This window comes from Aspergillus caelatus (genome assembly GCF_009193585.1).
Source record: "Aspergillus caelatus strain CBS 763.97 unplaced genomic scaffold BDV27scaffold_186, whole genome shotgun sequence".
NCBI classification, from domain to species: domain Eukaryota; kingdom Fungi; phylum Ascomycota; class Eurotiomycetes; order Eurotiales; family Aspergillaceae; genus Aspergillus; species Aspergillus caelatus.
Genome location: NW_022475449.1, coordinates 46,090 through 66,030, shown reverse-complemented (window position 1 = coordinate 66,030; position 19,941 = coordinate 46,090). Strand labels below are relative to the sequence as shown.

Sequence of the window (19,941 nt, the reverse complement as noted above, 5' to 3'; positions counted from 1 at the left end):
GATGGTATCGGCGACTGGCATAACCATAATGTCATTTCCTATATCTGATACCTGGCCCCATGAGAATAAATACACGCCAATCCCACCATCAAGAACACCGTGCGCGATTAAATAGGCTCATAATGCCAGCGAAACGAACTTAACAGTTAGAAAGTGAAGTGATACGATACATGAACAAGCAAGTCGCTTTTAAACTATTATGGACAATTCAGATCTCTCCAAGCCATCATCTTCCAAAGTCGGATAATATGGAATCATTGCATCCGCACTTTGCACATAAGCATCGTTGTAAAGCCGCCAGTATGGTGTACGGACTTTGCGGGCAGGGTGGAATAGGCCTGCCCAGACGTAGTTCATGACCACTCCCGTGCCAACGGCCATCCGAATAGCATCAATGGCTTCGATAACACGGTCGATAACGTGAGGACTGGTTTCGAAGATGTTGGGGAATACTAAGTTGAGAAGATGGACCATTGCATCTTCACACCCGAGACCGACCACACCCAAAGCAATGTGCTTGACAACACTGGCTGCGGTCTGGCGATGCACCTGGTCTCTATCGATAAGAGCATCCTCGAGAAGGGGCGTAACGGCGTAAACGTAGTCCTTAGCCATCTCGCCGATGTATTCGAACAAAAAGGACATGGCCTTCAGAACACCGTTCTGGACGTTCAATTCAGGTACGCGGTATTCGTTCATCAGAGCTGGAAGGACAGTGAACGGGGCACAAGTTTCAGCCACGATACCGATGGCGACAGCAGTACAAACACGTGACTGACGCTCCTGCACACGTAGGTTGTTAAGCAGTGTTGCTAGAACATCCTGAGGACCAATTGCCTTGGCGATGAAACCAAAAGTATTGTTTGCGGCACGACGGATACCCTTCTTGTGTGCCTTCAGCATGTCAAGCAACTCGAAACAAATACGCATCCATTCGCGAGCATTGACAGACTCGGGACCACGGTCCGCAATACGACCGACAAGATCGATGGTGTTTTCCTGGACCTTTTCATGACGGTTTCGCAGGATAGGTGTAAGGCGCGGAAGCAAGTCTCGAATGGGTGGTTGCATCTGGTTGATACCGACAACGGTGACAATGGAACGTAGAGCACCCAGAATGGAACCAAGGACCTCTGGGTATTCTTCACCCAGGTACTCGTAGAGTACAATACCAAGCTTACCCATCAGTGCATCCTCTCCACACTGCTTCATAACCATTGCAATGCGAGAAATGAGGTCTGCAGCCTGCTGACGGACAGTAGCAGACTTGTTGTTCAATCTCCAAAGAATGGTACTGACGATCTGTGGAAGATACGGCTTGCAACGAGTGCCAAGTGCGTTGACCGCTGTTCCAAACCCGTTCAGAATTACAATATCCTCAATGCTCTGCTCCTGGAAGGCGTAGAGAACACCGTCGATGAGTCTCTCCTCCAACCTTTCCGAAATATCTGCTGCTCCTAGGGCTGCAATGAGTTTCTCAACAGTCTCCACCGTCATCTTCCGGTAAGGCTCGCTCTCGTCTTTCAGGTTGTTGACAACGCGCTCGAGAATCTCACCGACGCCAACCTTTTGTCCAAGGTCGACGGTGGTATCGACAACTTGGCGGTAGTTCCTCCTGTCAAGGGCCATGCGCCTTACCCAGAAGCTCTTAAAGAAGTCGGTCAAAACGTGCTCTTTCAGGTAGCCGGCTGTCACACCATCAGTGCTGGCGCACTGGGACACTACTTTAAGAACGACCTTCTTCATTTCCTCATCTGGGGAAGAAAACTCTCGGAGTAAGATCTCCATGATCTGACTGGTATAGTAATTGGCATACTCCTCGTCCATGAGAGGAATGATATATCCAACAGCCTTAAGGAATGCAGCCAGACCTTTACCACGCTGCTTCCTAGCACCCGTCCAAAGAGGATTGAGGATCTCATCGAAGCTTTCGATACCGTATGGGTTAGCAGCCTCAGCTAAGGCTGCTACTGCTAGTGCGGTAACAGTTCTGACCTTGGCTTGTTCGTCGCTAAGGTTGTCGGCAATGCAGTCCACCAGACCCTTCAAATGAGGAAGAATAGCACAACCCATAAGAATGGGGATTTGCTGGACAATCTTGACACCAGTGTGCCTTGCCTGCCAAGACTTCTTACTGCGACACACAGCACGGAGGAAGGGAAGGAGGGCGGGAATACCAAGTGCCGAGGCGACCACGGCGAATGCACGTGCAGTTGTGTTTCTGACATACTCATCGACATGGTCGATATCGGGACGCATGGTACTAATCATGGTAGCAAGACCGGCAGCCTTTGCTAAATTGGAGATGATCTCTCTACCCTCAACACGAGCATAATAATCCTGGTCAATAAGCAACGGCTCAATGACGACGAGAATCTTATGCACATAGGGGCGGACAAGATCATCCAGCTTGTAGAGAACACGATCAATGACCTTGACCAACAAGTGGCGCTCTTGGTCCTCAAGCGACTTCTCCATGAGTAACGGAAGGATCTGGTTGAACAAGGGGCCGGCCCCAAATTGACGTGCGTTATCTGTGAGTTGACGCAGGGCAGTCTTTCTCATTGGTGGTGTACCGTTCTTGACCTTCAAAAGCAGCCTCATGATCTTCCGCTCCTTCAGCTCGTCTACGGACATAACGCTCTCGTCTCCACCTTCCATAAGCTTTCCGAAGTATGCCATATCCTCGGGCTTGAAGAACTGAAGATCGCCGACTCCTGGAATCTCGGTTGGGAGCTGCTTGCCTAAGGCACGAGCGCTTTCGGGTTCTTGCATCATGAAGCCCCCGACACCCGTCGCGCTGGCCATGGGTGCTGGGGTCGACATAAGTTTCCTTGCGGGGTTTCGGATTGGCGCGTATCCTGGAGGGGGGTCAAGGATTTTGTAGCCATCGGCCTCGCCCGGCAGCATCACGTCAAGCTCCTCATCCGACAAGGGGGCATTGCGGCCCGAGATATCAGTTCCAAAGCTGGTTGGAATCAGGGCCGCACCTGCTTGTGAAGGATGCATGGGGGTTGCGAGCCCCTGGTTGCCAACAGGTGTGGCTGATGTGATAGATGGCGCCTGGTCCCATCGCGATCGACGTTTAGGTGCTTCTTCGGCGGCGCCCGGAACAGGAAGGGAGGGTGTTTGATCCCAGCGAGATTTCTTCTTTGTCTCCTGAGGCTCGGAAGCCTCGGGAGCTGCTTCGGTCGACTCGGAAGTTACATCCCATCGTTGCTTGCGCTTGCGTCCCGTAGCAACGGAAACGGTCGAGCCGGCGTCAGCGTTTTCTTTGTCCTCTAACTTTAATGTGGCCTCATGTTCTGCGACACCGTTCTCGCCACTGGCCTGTTTCTCTGCGATCAGCTTCTGAACACGCTCTTCTTCTTTTTCAAGCTCACGCAGAGCCATGACTTCACGATACGTCTGGCCCTCTCCCTCAACGTTCGCATGAGTGTTCGCCGCGAAAGGGTCCGCTCTGGTGGGGGTCAAAGCGCCACGGTTGAATCGGCGCTTTTGGTAGTCTGTCTCGCGGTCTGCAATCCTCGCCGCCTTCTCGCGGCCGAGAAGGATGTCCTCCTCCTCCACTCCATTACCATGGGCGAATTCATCCATCTGACTCTTGGTTGCGGTATACTGTCCCACCAGACGGTGGCCACCATCCGCATCCTCCATCTCCTCGTCATCACCATTGACGGCGATCGAAGTATCGTAGCCCGCAAACCTGTCGGCGCCTTCGCGTTCGTAAAGGGTGGTGTCGAAGGATTCAGTCAGGGAGGCCTTGGTCGAGTTGTCAGTGCGCTGGCTAGACGGATCAAAGGTCCTAGAACCTTTTTTTCCAGCTGCAGCGGCATTCCGCTCAGCTTGGAGCCTTCGGACGGCTTCGAAATCGGCTGCGGAAGGGGTTAGTCAGGGGGTGGATCAAGTCATGGGGTGACACGTACAGTCAGACATGGTGACAGTAAAGAGTCGCTCAGAGATCAGATAGAGAACATATAATCCCAGGAAGGGGTAGCAATAGCTACATCCGGATCATACCCTGTGATCGCGGAACTCTAGGGGGTGATATAGGGTGCAACGCGTTGATGCCTATGATGATGAAAATACCTTCAGCGCCAGACGACGTTTGGCGGCGGCACTCACTCCGGTGGCTGACTAACTTGAGTCACATGATAAACACGATGAAAGTGGACTAGTGCGGAGCTATGGCCGTCTACGCTAAGCCCCTTGTGGAAGCTTCGCAACAACAACCTCCTTCAATTCTCTGCGGATCCTTTCTTCTCAACAGCTTTAATATGATTAAATGTAGAGTGAATGATAGATGAATAAATCATTTAAAAGCTACTAATAAGTAGGATACACTCCTTGAGTAAGTGCGCCAAGGTTAAGTGCAGGTCAACCCGTGTGCAGAGGCAGTATTGTATATATTTGGTCAGATAGTATACTTATAGTTATATCGACCATGCTTGATAAGAGAACATACGTTTTTGCAGCTTTCTGTTACCATATCCGCTGCCCTCCAATACTACCGAGTAGTTCTTTCAGACCTATAACCAAATAACTTAATCTAATCAAACGTGAGATATTCAGTTGTTGACCATCAGATAATTTCTTAGCTTCCTCAGGACCCCCGCTTAGACTATCCTTGGTTTCTAATTCAGATCTCAAGTTGGGACTTCACAGTTAGAGTTGAGTCTACCCTGTTAGTCTTGTGCAATTACTAGGGCAGTTTCTCTAGTGACACACGGCAATTGAACTGCCTATATACTATGATACCGCTTGAGATGAGATACATCATGCCAGAGGAGATCACTCAAGTTGTTGTTAGTGCTTTTTTTAAAACGTGCACGATAACAGGCAGGTGCTCGAGAGAAGTAATTGGCGGATAGAGATCATATCATAATAACCTTGAACGAGTTACTTATGGCCTGATGAAGCTACTCTGTACATGATGCCTGAGGCTATCGAACTCTTCCTATCAGAGCAGTGACATTGCGCCCTCCGGGTGGGGACGGAGGACGGACCGGCTCCGCCCAAAGTATGTCCAGCGTATCATCCCATCGGAATTTCCTACTGAAATGTCTTTTGGGACTTTATTTTTAACCCGGGTGTATTCCCAGCCATTCCATGAGTAAAACATAATTATTCGCTTTACAATTTTGTAGAGTCCTTGCGCACACCGTACCTAGCCGACATGGCAAATAGAACGACGCCGAAGACAGACTCTATTCTCATCATAGGCGCAGGGGTCTTTGGTCTATCAACGGCACTCGAATTAAGCTCGCGCGGGTACAGAAACATTACTGTTCTCGATCGCTATCCGCCTCCAGTCCCAGATGGCAGCAGCGTCGACGTTTCTCGAATTATCCGATCCGAATATGCCGACCCCGTTTATTCTCAAATGGCTCAAGAGGCTCTCAAGGGTTGGAAATCGGAGTACAGAGACCACTATCACCATACAGGATTTGTGATGCTATCAGAGACAGCGTCGAATCCTTACATCGCGAAAACACTAGAAATTATCCATGCTCAAGGCCGGGCACTGAAAGAGTTTTCGGATGGGAATGACCTGAAAGAGATGTATCCGGATCTCCACGCGGACCTCAGTAGTCTTCGGGCATATCATAATCCCGAAGGTGGCTGGGCAGATGCTGAGGGAAGTATTCGTTATTTAAGTCACAGATGTAGTCAGGCGGGCGTGTCCTTCGTGACTGGGCCACGGGGAACAGTCCTCTCATTACGGAGACAGGGATCCCGTGTTGTTGGTGTGAATGTGGCCAGAGGAGACTTTATTCCTGCAAATCAGGTTATTCTTAGTACCGGCGCATGGTCAAATTTGCTTCTGGATGTGGCCCATACAGCATCCGCGTCAGGCCAGCCTGTAGGCTTCATCCAACTCAGTTCAGAAGAGGCCCGCAGCATCGCGAAGACGCCTGTGATGATCAACTTATCAAGCGGCATATTCTGTTTCCCTCCAACACCGGGAACAAACATTCTCAAAGTCGCGCGACACAGCTACGGCTTTGCAACTTCCATACGTTCCGATGCTACGGATCGAGCCGTGTCCTCGCCAAAGCTTCATTCCAACAATACCGACAAATCTTTCCTTCCTCAGGAAGCGGACAAAGCTCTACGAGATGGTCTTCGGCAGCTCATACCACGTTTCGCCGATCGTCCCTGGTCGAATCGCCGTCTGTGTTGGTATACAGACACCCCGGAGGGTGACTTTGTTGTTGACTATCATCCTCAGATGGATGGGCTTTTTGTTGCTATCGGAGGGGCTGGACAGTAAGTTGTAATTGCGGTCTACTCTATGCTTTCACTAACTTGGATAACACAGTGGCTTTAAATTCCTTCCTGTTCTTGGTCGGTACATAGCTGACCGCTATGAAAATCGTGCCCCAGAGGTCCTCCGACAGAAATGGAGGTTTCGTTTGCCTGATGGCAGTGGAGATTTGAAGATTGGGGACGGAAGCCGGGGAGGACCCCCCTTACGGATGTTGACTGTTGAAGAACAGAGTAAATTGTAAAAAAAAAAAAAAAATATTATGCTATTGTTCCCTCGGGGAAAACTGTGTTCATTGTCAGTGGTAAAGCTAGCCCACAACGTAGTTATACCCGTAGCTGCCCAAAATTAATTCTTATAGACGATTGACTGGCCAGCTGATATAGAAGATCGTGAAAGGTGAATCGAGGAGATTCTACCAAAGTAATTGGCTTTTATTAGCCATTCAGGTTGCTCTGGTTATCCCTCAATAATCTCTCCACTTTACCCCGCACTGATAGATAAGGTAGCCGTGCAGTATCAGACTTTTAGCGTGCATGCTGGCATGAGCTATAAGAAGGCTACCCAATTATCGCAACCACAAAAATACTCCCTAAGTATCAGATTTACGCCAAAGGAATATCATCAGCTCAGCTCGAAAATGTCGACTGATGTCTACCGACCGCCCAAACGTGCCCGTCAAGCCTGTGATCCATGCCGGTAAAGATAACTGCACTTGCAAACAGATAGATTCTGATACTTTCGCAGGCGAAAAAAGTCTCGATGTCCAGGCGAGAGACCAGTCTGCTCGTACTGCGATAGGCTGGGACAACAATGCGTGTATTCTGACTCTGGAGAATTAGGCCCTGGCGCCACTGAAATGGCACGTATATATCCGACCCTTCCGGTAATGATGGCGACTAATTTGGTAGGCGAGGCGGTTGGAAAATGTAGAGGGGAGGTTGGAGGAATTGATAAGTAGCTTGAGGTGGGTTTATATAAAACTCTGATATACAAGAGCCGATGCTAATATAGGTTATAGTAGTTCTAGACAGACCATGACGCCGGTGACTGTTCAAATGGAGTCTGGCTCACGAGATGAACATGCCGGAGACACCAGAAGAGATCTTGATAACCATAGCTCAATTTTGAGAGCTGCTCAACTGTATATCAGCTTTTGTAATTACCAACCCCTTCCTTTATTTGATCCAGAGGACTTCGTCGAAACTATCGCCACTCGGGATCCGGAACTTATCCTTGCAATCCAGGCGATCAGTCTGCGGTTCGAACGCGAAGTAGAAGTTGGGGAAGCACATATTCTTGAATATGCCAGAAATGCGCGCTCCCTGGTTATGGATCGGATCAACAGTGGGGACTTGGAGCTCTCAACTTTACAGACGCTTTGCCTATTAGCTATGTTCGAGTTTTCAGGTGAGGAATCTTCAAAACTCCGAGATCTTCAATATTGACTAGTTATAGTGGGACATACCATACAGGCAGGGTTGACATTGAACATAGCGGCCTATCTCGCACAAAGCGTCAACACCAATGGTGAGATTCTGACCAACATCCAAACAGATGCGGACGAAAAGCGTCGCTGTTCTTGGAGTATTTATATGTTACGACATCTTCAAGGGGACGGGATTCAAACAAGTCGACTTATATCAGGCGTTCACACGCCCTTCAACACCGGGTCGGGATTATCGCCGAAATACACTCCACCGTCAATCAGAGAACCACGAGGATCTAATACAAAGGAGGACCTTGGCCTCGTCTCCTACACTATTCAACTGAGTGAGGTGTGGGCTCTGGCGATGAACTATGCTGCCACCAAGGTTGATCCAGTCTCTCTTCCTCCCTGGTTCCCTGAATCCGATTACTCTGTAGTTTCCTTTCGACATACTGAGTTCGATAGTCTTGTCCCACTAAAATACCGGTACCACGCAGAGAATTTACAAAACCACAGTTTACAGGAACTAAATGAGCGTCGTGATTTTTGGGGTCCCTGGCTTTTTGTCCAGATTATGTTCGAAACGATTCCCTGCTTACTGAATCACCCATTCCTGCTATCGATGAGATTACGAAGCTTCAGGCATACCATGCCCCACTCTTTCATTCGGCAGTCGTTTGAGAACATTACCCTTCACGCGAGTTGGATTCTTCACATAATTGACCTTGTAGAGCATAAGGGGTTTGAGATCTGCGATCCGATCTTGGCCCATTGTGTAGTTATTGTTGCCACAATACATCTCCAACATAGCTTTGTCGACGACCAAGGGTTGCGAGATACAGCGAGAAACGGCTATAATAAATGTGTGCGTTTTCTCCAGCCATTGGGGGAGCGATGGCCCCATGTCAGAAATATGGTTCGTACTCGATATTCACCACAAATAACTCCGGTAGCACATCGCTAATGTAACAGATGCAAAAACTACATCGCTTACGGGAAGGCGTTTCCACGAGCACAAACAGCCAGTCATGGTCCAATAACGCAAAACTTTTGTGGGAATTACTGGTCTATGATCGGGCCAGCAGCTCCCAATCTACTGGTGATTTCTTAGGAGCAACACTATCCGACCCTAATGCCAAGCATACAGCCTCTAGCTTCATGACTCCGGATCCAGATTTTCCTCTCGTTGGGTCAGCAGGGATATCTGGCCACAAGACAGTGGCCAAAGAAGTCGTTGCGTATCCACCGGAGTCTGTTTCGACTCCACCGGCCTCTTTTACATCTGGGCCGGATATGCACCAGGCTCCATCTGCGGAGCCTTTCGGTTTGATCGGGACACCGGCGGAAGGGATGCTGAATGATAATCTGTTTTTGGCACCGGAGAGCTACGGAAGGGCTATTGAGGATTGGTGGAACTTCACTTCTTCGTAGACAGATATGCTTGTAATTGAAACCACGATTTCAACCTGTCCATCGGCTCTTCACGGCCTTATCTATAGCCTCGCCATTGTCTTCCCATCTATAATTGACATATCGAGACACGTTCTGCATTAATTGTTTCTCCGCTGATACAAGCGGTATCCGGCTCCAGCTTAAACTCTCATGCACAGTAGGAAGCATACATATCATTTTGAGTGTATCATTTCTTCTCTAAAAGCTTGCCATACCCTTTAGACTGTAAGCAACGGACACTGAACTAAAAAGTCCATGACATGTTCTGTTTATGCTATATAATAAATCTGGCGAATATGTTGGAATTCAATCACGAAGTCTGTGTATACTTCAGATAGACTTCTCCACTTGCTTTTGCAGGCGCGGGGAACCGGCCTATGGCTCGTATGCTAGTTCATTGACAGCATTGGTTGTGAACTATCGAGCTTCTAGATGAAGACAGGAAAACAAACATTGCTCTCTAGATACACATGCAGCTCTTGCAGCAGGAAGTTCTCGGTGACGCCGAGATTGATATTATTGCTAAGTGAGTTACTGCAGGAACTGTATTATATGCACCTGAAAGGAGGCTTACAGTCAATTTGGAGAGTTCACTTTGTCACATGGATTGTAATATATCATTTGGAACTGTTCGGCCGAAGCTGCGCTGGAGATGACAGTTTCTTGCGCCCGAGATGAGAGGTAGGAGAATACTTCAGTTCGATTAAAATCCATGTTTAAGCTATTCGAAGAAACGACAAAGCACTTTAGTCAAAACTCGCAAGAATGACACCACCACGTGAGGCTATATCGTGTAGATAAAGTCAGGCCTCTTGTCTCCGAGCTGTTCAATTTCTTCAGGAGTTAATCCCTCAACACGATGATCCCTATCGCCACGTCGGCGCTTTCGATTTTCCCTCCGCAGCAGAAAATATTCTACAACTGACCCAATAAATAAAAAGAGTGTCAAGTACGCCAGAACCGTGCCGTGGCCGGGATAGTAATTCGGTGCATCAGCACTGCGATAAATATTAGAGGACATGATACCGTTTAGGTTTCCCCATCCGATCATGATTCCGATAGTAACACCACGTTTATAGATGCCTATTTTGATAACGTCAGTAACTGTATATGAATATATAATGCAAATGCTGAATCATAGGAACGTCGATAAGCAGGAAGAATGACTGACCTTCTACGTTGTTGCTGACCCAGGCAATGGTATTAGCAATGCAGGGATAAATGCCCATGGCTCCAAGGAAGACTCCCGCATATTTAACACCGGGCGAATTCGTGCCTAGTAACATTGAGAAACCCACTATTCCCAAGATAGATGCGAGAATGTTATATATTCCTCTCTGACGCGTGCGATCAGCTATGTAGCCAACCGAGACTGTTACGATAGCAGCGCAAGCATAAGGAGGCACACTGAGAAGCTGCGCACGTGTAGATGAGTAGCCTTATTTCTGTTAGTAAAGCAAACCACTGGACAAATAAGAAGTTTTCGAAATACCCTGGATAGTGGATTGTTAGTGATTTCATTACTTTGAGGCACATTGAACACTTGGCTAGCTTACTAGTTCTTTGATAATGGTTGGTACGAACAATGAAAAAGCATATAATGCTCCATCAGCACCCATGTAGATAATAGCACCGAGCCAAGTCTTATGATCTTTCAGGCTGTCCCACATATATGAGGATTTCCACTCGTGCTCCTTTGCAGAACTGGATTGTTGGTCTAGAGCCAGACGTCGCATTACGCGCTTTCGGTCCACGTCAGATAGGAATTTAGCTTTGTCCGGAAAGTCGTACACCAGCCAGAAGGAAAACACCCCTATGACGACGGTTGCGAGACCTTCTAGGATGAAGATCCACGCCCAGCCATCCTTTCCACCCACCCCATCCATCTTGGCAATGGCAGCCGCCAGAAGGCCGCCAAATGAGCCCGCTAACGCAGCAGCAGAAAAGAATATGGCCATCCGAATGCCGAATTCAGACCGTTTATACCAGCAGGAAAGATAGTAGCTAATACCGGGGAAAAGACCAGCTTCTGCTAATCCAAGGAACCATCGTGCGGCCATAAGACCGGAGAAGTTGTGGACAAGCCCCATTGTTGTCATGCAAATGCCCTGTATGATTATAACCTCTGATCAGAACCAGCTTCCCTTTTGTCAAGCGCATTCAGTTATATTACATACCCAGAGAACGATGATTGTTGGGATGAATATACTAGGTAGTGTCCGTTTGAGTAGCACGTTAGTAAGGGGCTCAAAGATAGAGTAGGAGATGAAGAAGATGGTCAGCGAAGCGTTGTATTGGCCATCGGTCATATGAAGTGCTTCCTGGAGACCATCGATCTTTGCATTTCCAATATTTGTGCGGTCGAGAAAAGATGCTAGATAGAGTAAGGACAGCCAAGGGATAAGTCGCATATCTAACTTCCTCAGCAAACGTCGATCCTAAAGAAGATCAGCTGACCTGCATGTTACTCCTAACAGTTAGTGGCATACTATTTTTGCCTTCTCTTCTTCAGATAAACCATCATCAGGATCAGCAACCATCTCAAGTTGCTCGATACCTGGCTTTGAGGTTTCTAGATCGGAATAAATAGTAGAAACCCCTCCACCAGCTGCCTCCTTCTCTGATGCCATGGTATCCAAACCCATTATTGTCAACCGGGTAACTTGAATGTTTTCTTCCTTTTCCTCTTGTTCACAACGAATGGTGGAAAATGGATACAGGGAGTGATTTATAGCAGATCCCCTGAAGAACTGGTCGCAGGCGGTGACAGGGGATGATGGCAACACCCAAGAACGTGGGGGATTCAATTGCGGAGAATTCGGTGGATCAGTCGCATTCGGAAGGACCTTTGGCGATCTGGATCTTGTTTTCTCTTTATTTCCTTCTCCCTTTTCCTTTTCCTTCCTTCGCTTTCTCTTTAGCTTTTTTCTTTTTCTTTTTTTTCTCCCTTGTCCCTTACATTTAGCAAAAGTCAATTCTCGATTGACATCATAACTTGCATGGCAATGCCCATGTCAATCAATCAAGAATTCGGTACACCTGACAAATTTTCTGGCCTATAGTAGGGCTCTAACATAACCTCTTTGATGTGGCTTTCGACATTGAGCAATTACGACTATTAATGACATTTGAGTGAGCACAAAAGAGTGCACATCTCTTCATCTATTAAATCAGAATGTAATAGTAACATTTATATAAATTCAATTTCGATTTAAGATCAACTTCAAAGGACACGCACAGGATGTTAACCACGGGGAAAGAAAGAAACTAACAGCTATGGTAAAGTCTATATTTCCCCGGCGTTCAGTATGGCCCCATAGCTCTAGTTGATCCCGCCAATATCATTCAACGGATCGTCTGGTCCAGCCATCAAACGCCGACCCTAAAAATTTAGTCCATGCTCTAAAATCCAATGAGCACATGGACTAAATCTAAAAAATTAGAAATGGAGCAGGGGAATCGACATGTAAGCGAGATACACAGAAAAATCAATCTCACTAAGCTCGATGATAGGCTAGAATGAGTGCGCTGACCCTAGTAATTCCTGGACCCCCACGGTCTGACTCTTTTGTAAGCTCTTATCAGTGAGGGGTCACAGGACCGTTGTAAACTAATTCCGGGTGGTCAGCAGAAACCCCGACCATCTTTTATTGCCAACTGTTCCCAAATCTCAATTGGCAATAATTTAAGAGCGCAAGTACGCAAGTCTTCGGGATCCCACTGTCTTCCTGTTCTCAGTTGTCTTGGAGAGAGTTCAATCTTAAGCAGAGGACGCGAAATCGGACAGCCGAGTTGGTTCGGTCTTTCGGCAATTGCAGTGACGCAGTGGAACCGGCGCGGAATGTAAATGAACCTTAAGTTTTCTTTAGCTTGGCACGGGAGCGGGGTAAAAGCTTTGCGGACCGGGCGGGACAAGACTTGTATCCCCACTACTGTACTCCGGGCCGGCCTTAACCGTGAGCTTCAGTTAGTAACTACTGGACTCTCTAGAAATATTGCAAGATCCAACGAATTATATGTTAAGTTAGGCTAGGAGATTCTTTCTAGGCCGAATCGATTATGCATAGGGGACCGGTTTATATGTATGGATAACTAGGTTTCTTCATGCACCAGGAGCCGAGTGTGCTGTACGCCTTCTGGACTGAATCACTATTTAATTCCTGACAGAACAGGTGTACATGGGATCCTATGCAGAGTACGATGAGTATCGCTCCCATATCATATAGTAGATTATATTACACAGCATCAGTTCCCGTGAAAAAAGAAGTCTTGAATCCCTGTCCAGATGGCGCCAAGACCCTGCCTTTACTGCCTACATATAAAAGAAATCGGAGAGATCAAGCGCTAGGAAGGTTTATATTCTTTCACTCTGTTTCTCTTTCGAGTCTCTTTATTTATTCATTATTTATCTAACTCTGCCCGGAGTAGGTGGAAACTTACAGAATCATCTGATGAGCGTTCTGCCGACCCCTCTCAAGGCTGAAGGAATTGCACCCGGCATAAAAGCCTTGGCCTTTAGGCGCCTCGATGAAGAGGAATAGGAACAGGTGTTTTCATCGAGCCACAAAGAGGAGACATCTGAACGTGTTATCAAGTCTATTCTGCGTGGCCCGGATGAGGCCTCTGCATGTCTTCTCTGGAGCGTTATACCTGGCGGAATTGCTCTCCTGGGCGTCATCTTAAGCTTCCCATTCTCTCGTGGAAGTACTCAAATTGCATCCTCTGATCCTAACGCCAAGCCTATAATTGACACTCAGTTCTTCGCCAATAGCATGGACATTGAGATCCTAGCGCGTCATGTGCAGAACCTGCACAAGTTGACCATGTTTCCAGCTTTGCAAAGCGTCATTCAGCCTACCGAAGTGCCACAGGATATGGAAGTCATTGAGGAAATGCTGCGCGAGTCGGCTGTTTTGACCACCCATCGCACATGTGGCACTGTTGCCATGCTTCCCCAGCAGGTTGGAGGCGTGGCGGATCAAGATCTTCGAGTTTATGGGACGAAGGTTTTGCGGGTGGTGGGCGCGAGTATCTTTTTGCTCACTCCTCACGCGAACCTCATGATGACAATGTATGCAGTCGCGGAAAAGACCGCTGATGTGATTCAATCCAGCTAAATTCAAGCCCAAATTCTACTAAAGTCAGGCGTGGACATCTCCTAGATAGAATTCAGGATATCTCAACACACCTCAGAGAAAAGAAAGAAAGGGCTCATTTCTTGCGTCAATACATCAATTTTCATTCATGCTTCGCTAGCATAGAAGAAAGCCCCAAAATTCCAGGTCTCCTCTATTAGGCACCAGCTACTTACCGTGTGACGCTTTGCGCAACCGAGCGCCAGAATACCCCACTCACTAATCGCTGCCCACAGCCTTCAGCGCCCAAAGTCCTTATATAGTAGATATCTCGCTCATTCAACAGTTTTGAAACGTGCTTGGCAAAAGGGCGCATTCTTGAGACAAGAGAGTTATACAAGCTGAAGGTCTCAGATATATAGGATGAATAAGCGAGGGTATGTTAGAAACGCTTCGTTCTTTTACCAATCTGTGAAACATGATCGTTGCCACATAATTCGCGAGCACGAGGCCGCAGAATGTCATGATTCTCCCATACCCTAAGCTAAGCAACTGCCACTTCTCTAGTACCGTTCCGTTGCGCAGTACATAATGATGAAAGATGCAGATTAGGGGGCTGAGCACAAGGAAGATGAAGAACTCCCCCACTAGCAGGGCCGGGACCGAAGCCCCCAAGGCTGCTGAATCAACTAACAGCGAGGCAGACACAACACAACCTCGTGGGAAACCATTCTTTATGTGTGATGTACTGATTAACAGAGATACTAGTGATGCGACGTTCGGTAATTCGGGAAACGGACGACAGTTGAGAAGTTCAATGAGTGTCATGCTACCGCATAGAGAATCCTGTTTGGCAGTCCCTTGCAATATGAGCAATTCATATGTTGACTATAGCTTGTTCTAACAGCCGAGGCTACTACTAATAATGGTCCTAGGGTAGTGTTGGGTAGGGCAATCTTATATAACTCCCATTCGCGGACTGTTGTGAGATGGTTGACGATTACTCACGAAGATGCATACCTAGCTTAGGATCTGTTAAAGCGCCGTGGGCAAAGGTATCGTTGATTCTAAAGCAGCGCGATTGCTCTCAGTGGCAAATATCCGAGCTGCTAAAGAAAAGTTGCGGGGATAGGCCGTGCGACTAAACTCAAACTTTGCTTTCTACTCCAAATCACTCCTCTTATCGACTCTGATCTCCCCCACGGATACGGGCCGAATCCGCTGAGCTATCAGACACCTCTCGAAATCCAAAATTTGTCATGGGGTTTTTCTTTAGGATGCGAAATATAAACCTATTGCCCAATACAACTGGAATGTACTCCTCATATTGTTGGATGCCTTAATCCTTCAACGGACAATCACCAAGAAATGAGCGAGGACGCTACTCTCAGTCAGATGGATACCGAAAAGAAATCAGAAGAGATAATAACTCGAAAGCCAAGCCTCGCAGAAGGTACTGTAACATCTCACCAGGGAGCCAACCCTCCGGACTTCAACCAGCTCGCTATCAACCATGCAATTGAAGCAATCGGAATGGGCCGCTATCAATGGCAGCTGATGGTTTCTTGTGGATTTGGGTTCATTGCAGACCAGGCAAGCTTTTCCCATAATAGCGCTATTCACTTCCTAATAGATTCTCAGATGCTGCTGGTCTCCATCAGCCTGGTTATGCCTCAAGCCTCGAAGGAATTCGGCCCTCGATACGCAACACTTCTTTCCGCTACACAGTATGCAGGTTTAGGAGCCGGTGCTGTTATCTTTGGGCTTATTGCTGATTTTACTGGCCGTCGTCTGGCGTGGCAGACATCTATCTTTGGCGTGTCTGTCTTTACTGCCATCTGTGCCGCCTCACCCAACTGGGCTGCGTTGAATATTTTTGTTGTACTCGCTGCTTTTTTTGGCGGTGGGAACTGTAAGCACACCATTTCTGACCGAGTATGCTCATACTGATATGGAGATATAGTGGCAATTGACCTCACAGTACTTGCAGAGTCTCTACCTCGAAAGTGGGCATTCCTTCTTACCTCGCTTGCATGTCTCTGGGGCCTTGGAAATGCTATCACTGGGCTTATAGGTATTCATCTTGCTCACCCCACCTTCTGAATGAGCTTTGTTGACTCATCATGGACAGCCTGGCCGCTTGTGGTGAACTTTTGTTGCCCAGCAGGCGCCACTCCGGAAACGTGCACCAAAGCTAATAATATGGGATGGCGATATCTGTACATCATTCTCGGTGGATTATGTCTCGTCATGTCAGTTCTGCGCACTTTCGCGCTGGGGATGAGCGAGTCACCCAAGTGGCTTGTATCACGGGGTGAATTGAACGAAGCAGTGGCGTCCATCAACACAATCAGCAAAGTCAACAAATCAACATACGTAATGATGGTTAATCAGTTGCGTCCTCATGAGCAGGAAGATTCTAAGAGTGCTATCAAGAAAGCGGCCTCCATGGTTGGCGCATTATTCCATGGCTCAAAGCAAATTCGCTCCATGATATGCTTGATTCTCCTTTGGCTACTTATTGGCATTGCGTACCACACCCTTCCCTCCACCGATCGTGAATCTTAACAGTAAATGCTAATAGGTTTAGATATCCCGTCTATACGGTGTTCCTCCCATACTACCTTGAAGCGCACGGAGCGACATTAGGCGATGGAAGCACGTATCAGACCTACCGCGACTGGTCCATCTCCTCGGTAGTCGGAATCTGGGGACCGATCCTAAGTGCCTTCCTTGTGCAGGTGCCTTTCCTCGGACGTCGACGCTCAATGACGCTGACGGCCTGCGCCTGCGCCGCCTTCGCAGGCGCCTTCACAACTGTCAAGAACGAATCACAGAACCTGGCCTTTTCCGGCATGATTAACTTTTGGCTCAATGCTCTATACGGCATCATCTACGGGTGAGTTTTACTTAGCCTTACAGATAATGCCATCTGATATTAACAAGGAGGAATAGGTATACGCCAGAAGTCATGCCAGATGCATATCGGGGCATTGGCTGTGGCCTGACCCTCGCCTGTGGGCGGATTGCTTCTCTTTCGGCTCCATTTATCGCGACCTTCGGGGATGTCACGACGTCTGTGCCTATTTGGGTCTGCTGTGCGTTCTTTGTGGTTATTGGGGTTGTGTCACTGGTTTTGCCGTTCGAACCAGGAGATTCTTGATTATTTAGCTATATTTGTACATAGGAAGGAGAGCATGTGGCACATCGCATGTTTGATGGTTTTATAGTGTGCTGAGGTACTTGAATCTGAGTTTCGAAGTCCGTATACATGTATCTGTTACTTTTAGGTTACAATTCCGCTTTGTTTCAGTCAAGTGCAACTAAAGAACACATTATGACACAGAGAAGCGACGTATGACCGTACCCTTTCAAATCTCTCATAGTGTATCTAGCCTGACGGTCGCTGTCACGATCTTACCAACACATAGCATGGTCTTGCAGTATCCTCTATAGAATCCAAGCTCCTAATACACATGTATAGGTTCTAAGAAAAGTGCAAGTCATACATAAAGTCACGGTGGAATCGTCATCCACCGGACTCTACCCAGCCAAGCCCAAAACTTAGCCCTAACCAACCCCCAACTCCACCCGGGAGCGGTCCGGATCCGACACCACCCCCTCATCAACACCCAAGATAATAATGATACAAGATACAAGATGACAAAAGCCTAAGAAGTCGAACACAATATATTAGCCCCTGGAAACCTTTATGAGCAGCCCATATGAAACGGACCCGATAACCTAGTACTTAACAATCTATCATCAAACCAGAACCTGACCCTGTATCGGCTACCACCAACTACCAACCAATATCAAAAATGAACCGCCTCTTCCCCTTCACCAAGTCCACAAGCACCCCCGCCAAGGAGAAAATCCAAACAAAAGCCCTCCCATCCTCCTGGTACCGCTCCGAGGCGCTGTACGCCCTCGAGCGCCGCGCAATCTTCTCCAAGAAATGGATGGTAGTAAGCCACCGCACCCGATTCACAAAGACAGGTGATTACGTGCAATTCAACGTAGCCGGATACAGCTATTTCATTATCAAAGATCGCACGGGCACGATTAGGGCTTTTCATAATGTATGTCGACACCGGGCATACCCTGTTATTCAGACGGAAGGCGATTCTGGGACTGCTAATATCATTTCTTGTAAATATCATGGTAAGTCCCAATTGTCTATTTGAATTTGGGTAAGGGAGTCAACCACTAAGGATGGTTATATAGGATGGTCCTACGGCCTGGATGGTAAGCTTGCCAAAGCACCCCGGTACCAGGACGTGGAAGGGTTCGAGAAAGAGAAGATGGGTCTGCACCCCATTCACGTCCATATCGATCATCTTGGTTTCGTGTGGGTGAATCTCGAGGCTGGATCCCGGCCGAGCGTATCTTGGGAAGAGGACTTCGAGGGCGTAGACCAGCAGCCTCGTTTGCTGGGGTTTGATCTATCACAGTATCATTTCGATCATACGTGGAGTATGATGGGGGATTATAATTGGAAGACATTGGCGGATAATTATAATGAAGTATATCCCTCCCTCCCTTCAACCCCCCCCTGTCTATCTCCAAATTATCCAAAGGTAAGGAGGGCAAAAGAAAGAGGAAACTGACGATGGCATCGGATATGAATAGTGCTATCACTGTCCAACGGGCCATCCCGGCGTAAATGCCATCTCGGATCTGACCAAATACTACGTCGAGACTAAAGCCGGACATATCCAGCACTTCAACGCCGATAAGCAAGATACGCCTGGCCTGGGGATCTTTAGTACTTTTTATTTTCCCAATGCATCGATTACGGTTTCGTATGTTATGATTTTCTTACTTTATTCCTTGATGTTGTTTGTAGGGGTGTTACTGAGAAGATCCTAGACCGTCGTTTTGGTACATGATGCGTTGTGTTCCTGTTTCGACCACGCAGACTCGGATGGAATATGATGTCTACAGACATAATGACGCTTCGAATGAGGACTTTACATATATCGATGAGTTCTTCAAGCAGGTCCTTCGAGAGGATAAGGATCTGTGTAATGCGGCGCAGAAGAACTTGAATGCGGGGGTGTTCGTGAATGGGGAGTTGCATCCTCGGGCTGAGAAGGTTCGGGTTGATCACAATGTGTGAAGAGGTTGTTGATGCTAATGTGGTAATTAGGGACCGTTGTATTTCCAGAGAATGGTTCGAGAGCTGCTGTTTGATCATAGGAAGAGAGAAGAGGAAGTTGGGAGGGATATCTGGCCGGCTGTGCCGCAGTATGATTCTACTGATAAGTTGCAGGAAGAGATTCGGTTCTGTGAGGGATTAGAATGTTCAGGGGATGGTTCTTTGGAATGGTGAGTTGTAGTCGAATGGAGAGTGCTTTGGGGTTATGGGATTTTTGTGTAATTGAAAACAACCTGTCTAGGTTGGCGCTTGAAGTACGTGTACGGATATGAATAATGATGTTTGACACTTTTGAGATATACGAGGCTCCTTGTAAGGGTTAATTACGTGTATACGTTAAGAGGTGGGCAGTTGTTTAATTGCTAACATGACTGGGAAATGAGGGGTAGTGCAAGACCTGGCCAATATGGGTTTGGTATCAGATTTAGAGGGAAATAGTTCGACAGAATGAGATTAATCGTGACCAAGAATGTCATCCAGAAAGTCAATGGCTAGCGCGCTGTCACGAACATCTTCTGTGGCAAAGCAATCGAACCATTGACAAGTAAGCCTCTTG

General features: G+C 47.6%; 7 protein-coding genes across 7 annotated transcripts; 5 read left to right on the top strand and 2 right to left on the bottom strand.

The window, feature by feature from the left end:
• Window positions 1–12: 12 nt before the first annotated feature.
• Window positions 13–4,067, bottom strand: BDV27DRAFT_133546 (U2 snRNP complex subunit HSH155). The gene is made up of 2 exons (XM_032068112.1): window positions 3,927–4,067; window positions 13–3,875 (listed from the first exon to the last, which is right to left on the bottom strand). Exons 1-2 carry the CDS (start codon window positions 3,934–3,936, stop codon window positions 190–192), a joined length of 3,696 nt encoding a protein of 1,231 aa, XP_031924180.1. The 5' UTR covers window positions 3,937–4,067; the 3' UTR covers window positions 13–189.
• Window positions 4,068–5,126: 1,059 nt separating this feature from the next.
• BDV27DRAFT_167210 (NAD(P)/FAD-dependent oxidoreductase) lies at window positions 5,127–6,512 on the top strand (the record flags this gene model as incomplete). The annotated part of the gene is made up of 2 exons (XM_032074421.1): window positions 5,127–6,270; window positions 6,323–6,512. The coding sequence occupies exons 1-2, from the start codon at window positions 5,177–5,179 to the stop codon at window positions 6,510–6,512; spliced, it is 1,284 nt and encodes a 427-aa protein (XP_031924179.1). The 5' UTR covers window positions 5,127–5,176.
• Window positions 6,513–6,831: 319 nt separating this feature from the next.
• BDV27DRAFT_167208 (uncharacterized protein) lies at window positions 6,832–9,128 on the top strand (the record flags this gene model as incomplete). Its single annotated transcript, XM_032074420.1, has 7 exons — window positions 6,832–6,967; window positions 7,016–7,130; window positions 7,180–7,235; window positions 7,266–7,331; window positions 7,389–7,678; window positions 7,727–8,613; window positions 8,670–9,128. The coding sequence occupies exons 1-7, from the start codon at window positions 6,909–6,911 to the stop codon at window positions 9,126–9,128; spliced, it is 1,932 nt and encodes a 643-aa protein (XP_031924178.1). The 5' UTR covers window positions 6,832–6,908.
• A 713-nt stretch (window positions 9,129–9,841) lies between these two features.
• BDV27DRAFT_133541 (allantoate permease family MFS transporter) lies at window positions 9,842–11,816 on the bottom strand. Its single transcript, XM_032068111.1, has 5 exons — window positions 11,639–11,816; window positions 11,327–11,587; window positions 10,706–11,257; window positions 10,321–10,588; window positions 9,842–10,232 (listed from the first exon to the last, which is right to left on the bottom strand). The coding sequence occupies exons 1-5, from the start codon at window positions 11,792–11,794 to the stop codon at window positions 9,934–9,936; spliced, it is 1,536 nt and encodes a 511-aa protein (XP_031924177.1). The 5' UTR covers window positions 11,795–11,816; the 3' UTR covers window positions 9,842–9,933.
• Window positions 11,817–12,594: 778 nt separating this feature from the next.
• On the top strand, window positions 12,595–14,266 carry BDV27DRAFT_161058 (GMC family oxidoreductase; the record flags this gene model as incomplete). Its single annotated transcript, XM_032073152.1, has 2 exons — window positions 12,595–12,615; window positions 13,691–14,266. The coding sequence occupies 2 exons, from the start codon at window positions 12,595–12,597 to the stop codon at window positions 14,264–14,266; spliced, it is 597 nt and encodes a 198-aa protein (XP_031924176.1).
• A 1,321-nt stretch (window positions 14,267–15,587) lies between these two features.
• Window positions 15,588–17,387, top strand: BDV27DRAFT_167206 (major facilitator superfamily domain-containing protein; the record flags this gene model as incomplete). Its single annotated transcript, XM_032074419.1, has 6 exons — window positions 15,588–15,817; window positions 15,866–16,136; window positions 16,182–16,215; window positions 16,333–16,755; window positions 16,809–17,123; window positions 17,180–17,387. The coding sequence occupies exons 1-6, from the start codon at window positions 15,593–15,595 to the stop codon at window positions 17,385–17,387; spliced, it is 1,476 nt and encodes a 491-aa protein (XP_031924175.1). The 5' UTR covers window positions 15,588–15,592.
• A 658-nt stretch (window positions 17,388–18,045) lies between these two features.
• Window positions 18,046–19,559, top strand: BDV27DRAFT_161056 (aromatic ring-hydroxylating oxygenase subunit alpha; the record flags this gene model as incomplete). Its single annotated transcript, XM_032073151.1, has 5 exons — window positions 18,046–18,388; window positions 18,452–18,750; window positions 18,857–19,029; window positions 19,097–19,322; window positions 19,377–19,559. The coding sequence occupies 5 exons, from the start codon at window positions 18,046–18,048 to the stop codon at window positions 19,557–19,559; spliced, it is 1,224 nt and encodes a 407-aa protein (XP_031924174.1).
• Window positions 19,560–19,941: the final 382 nt, after the last annotated feature.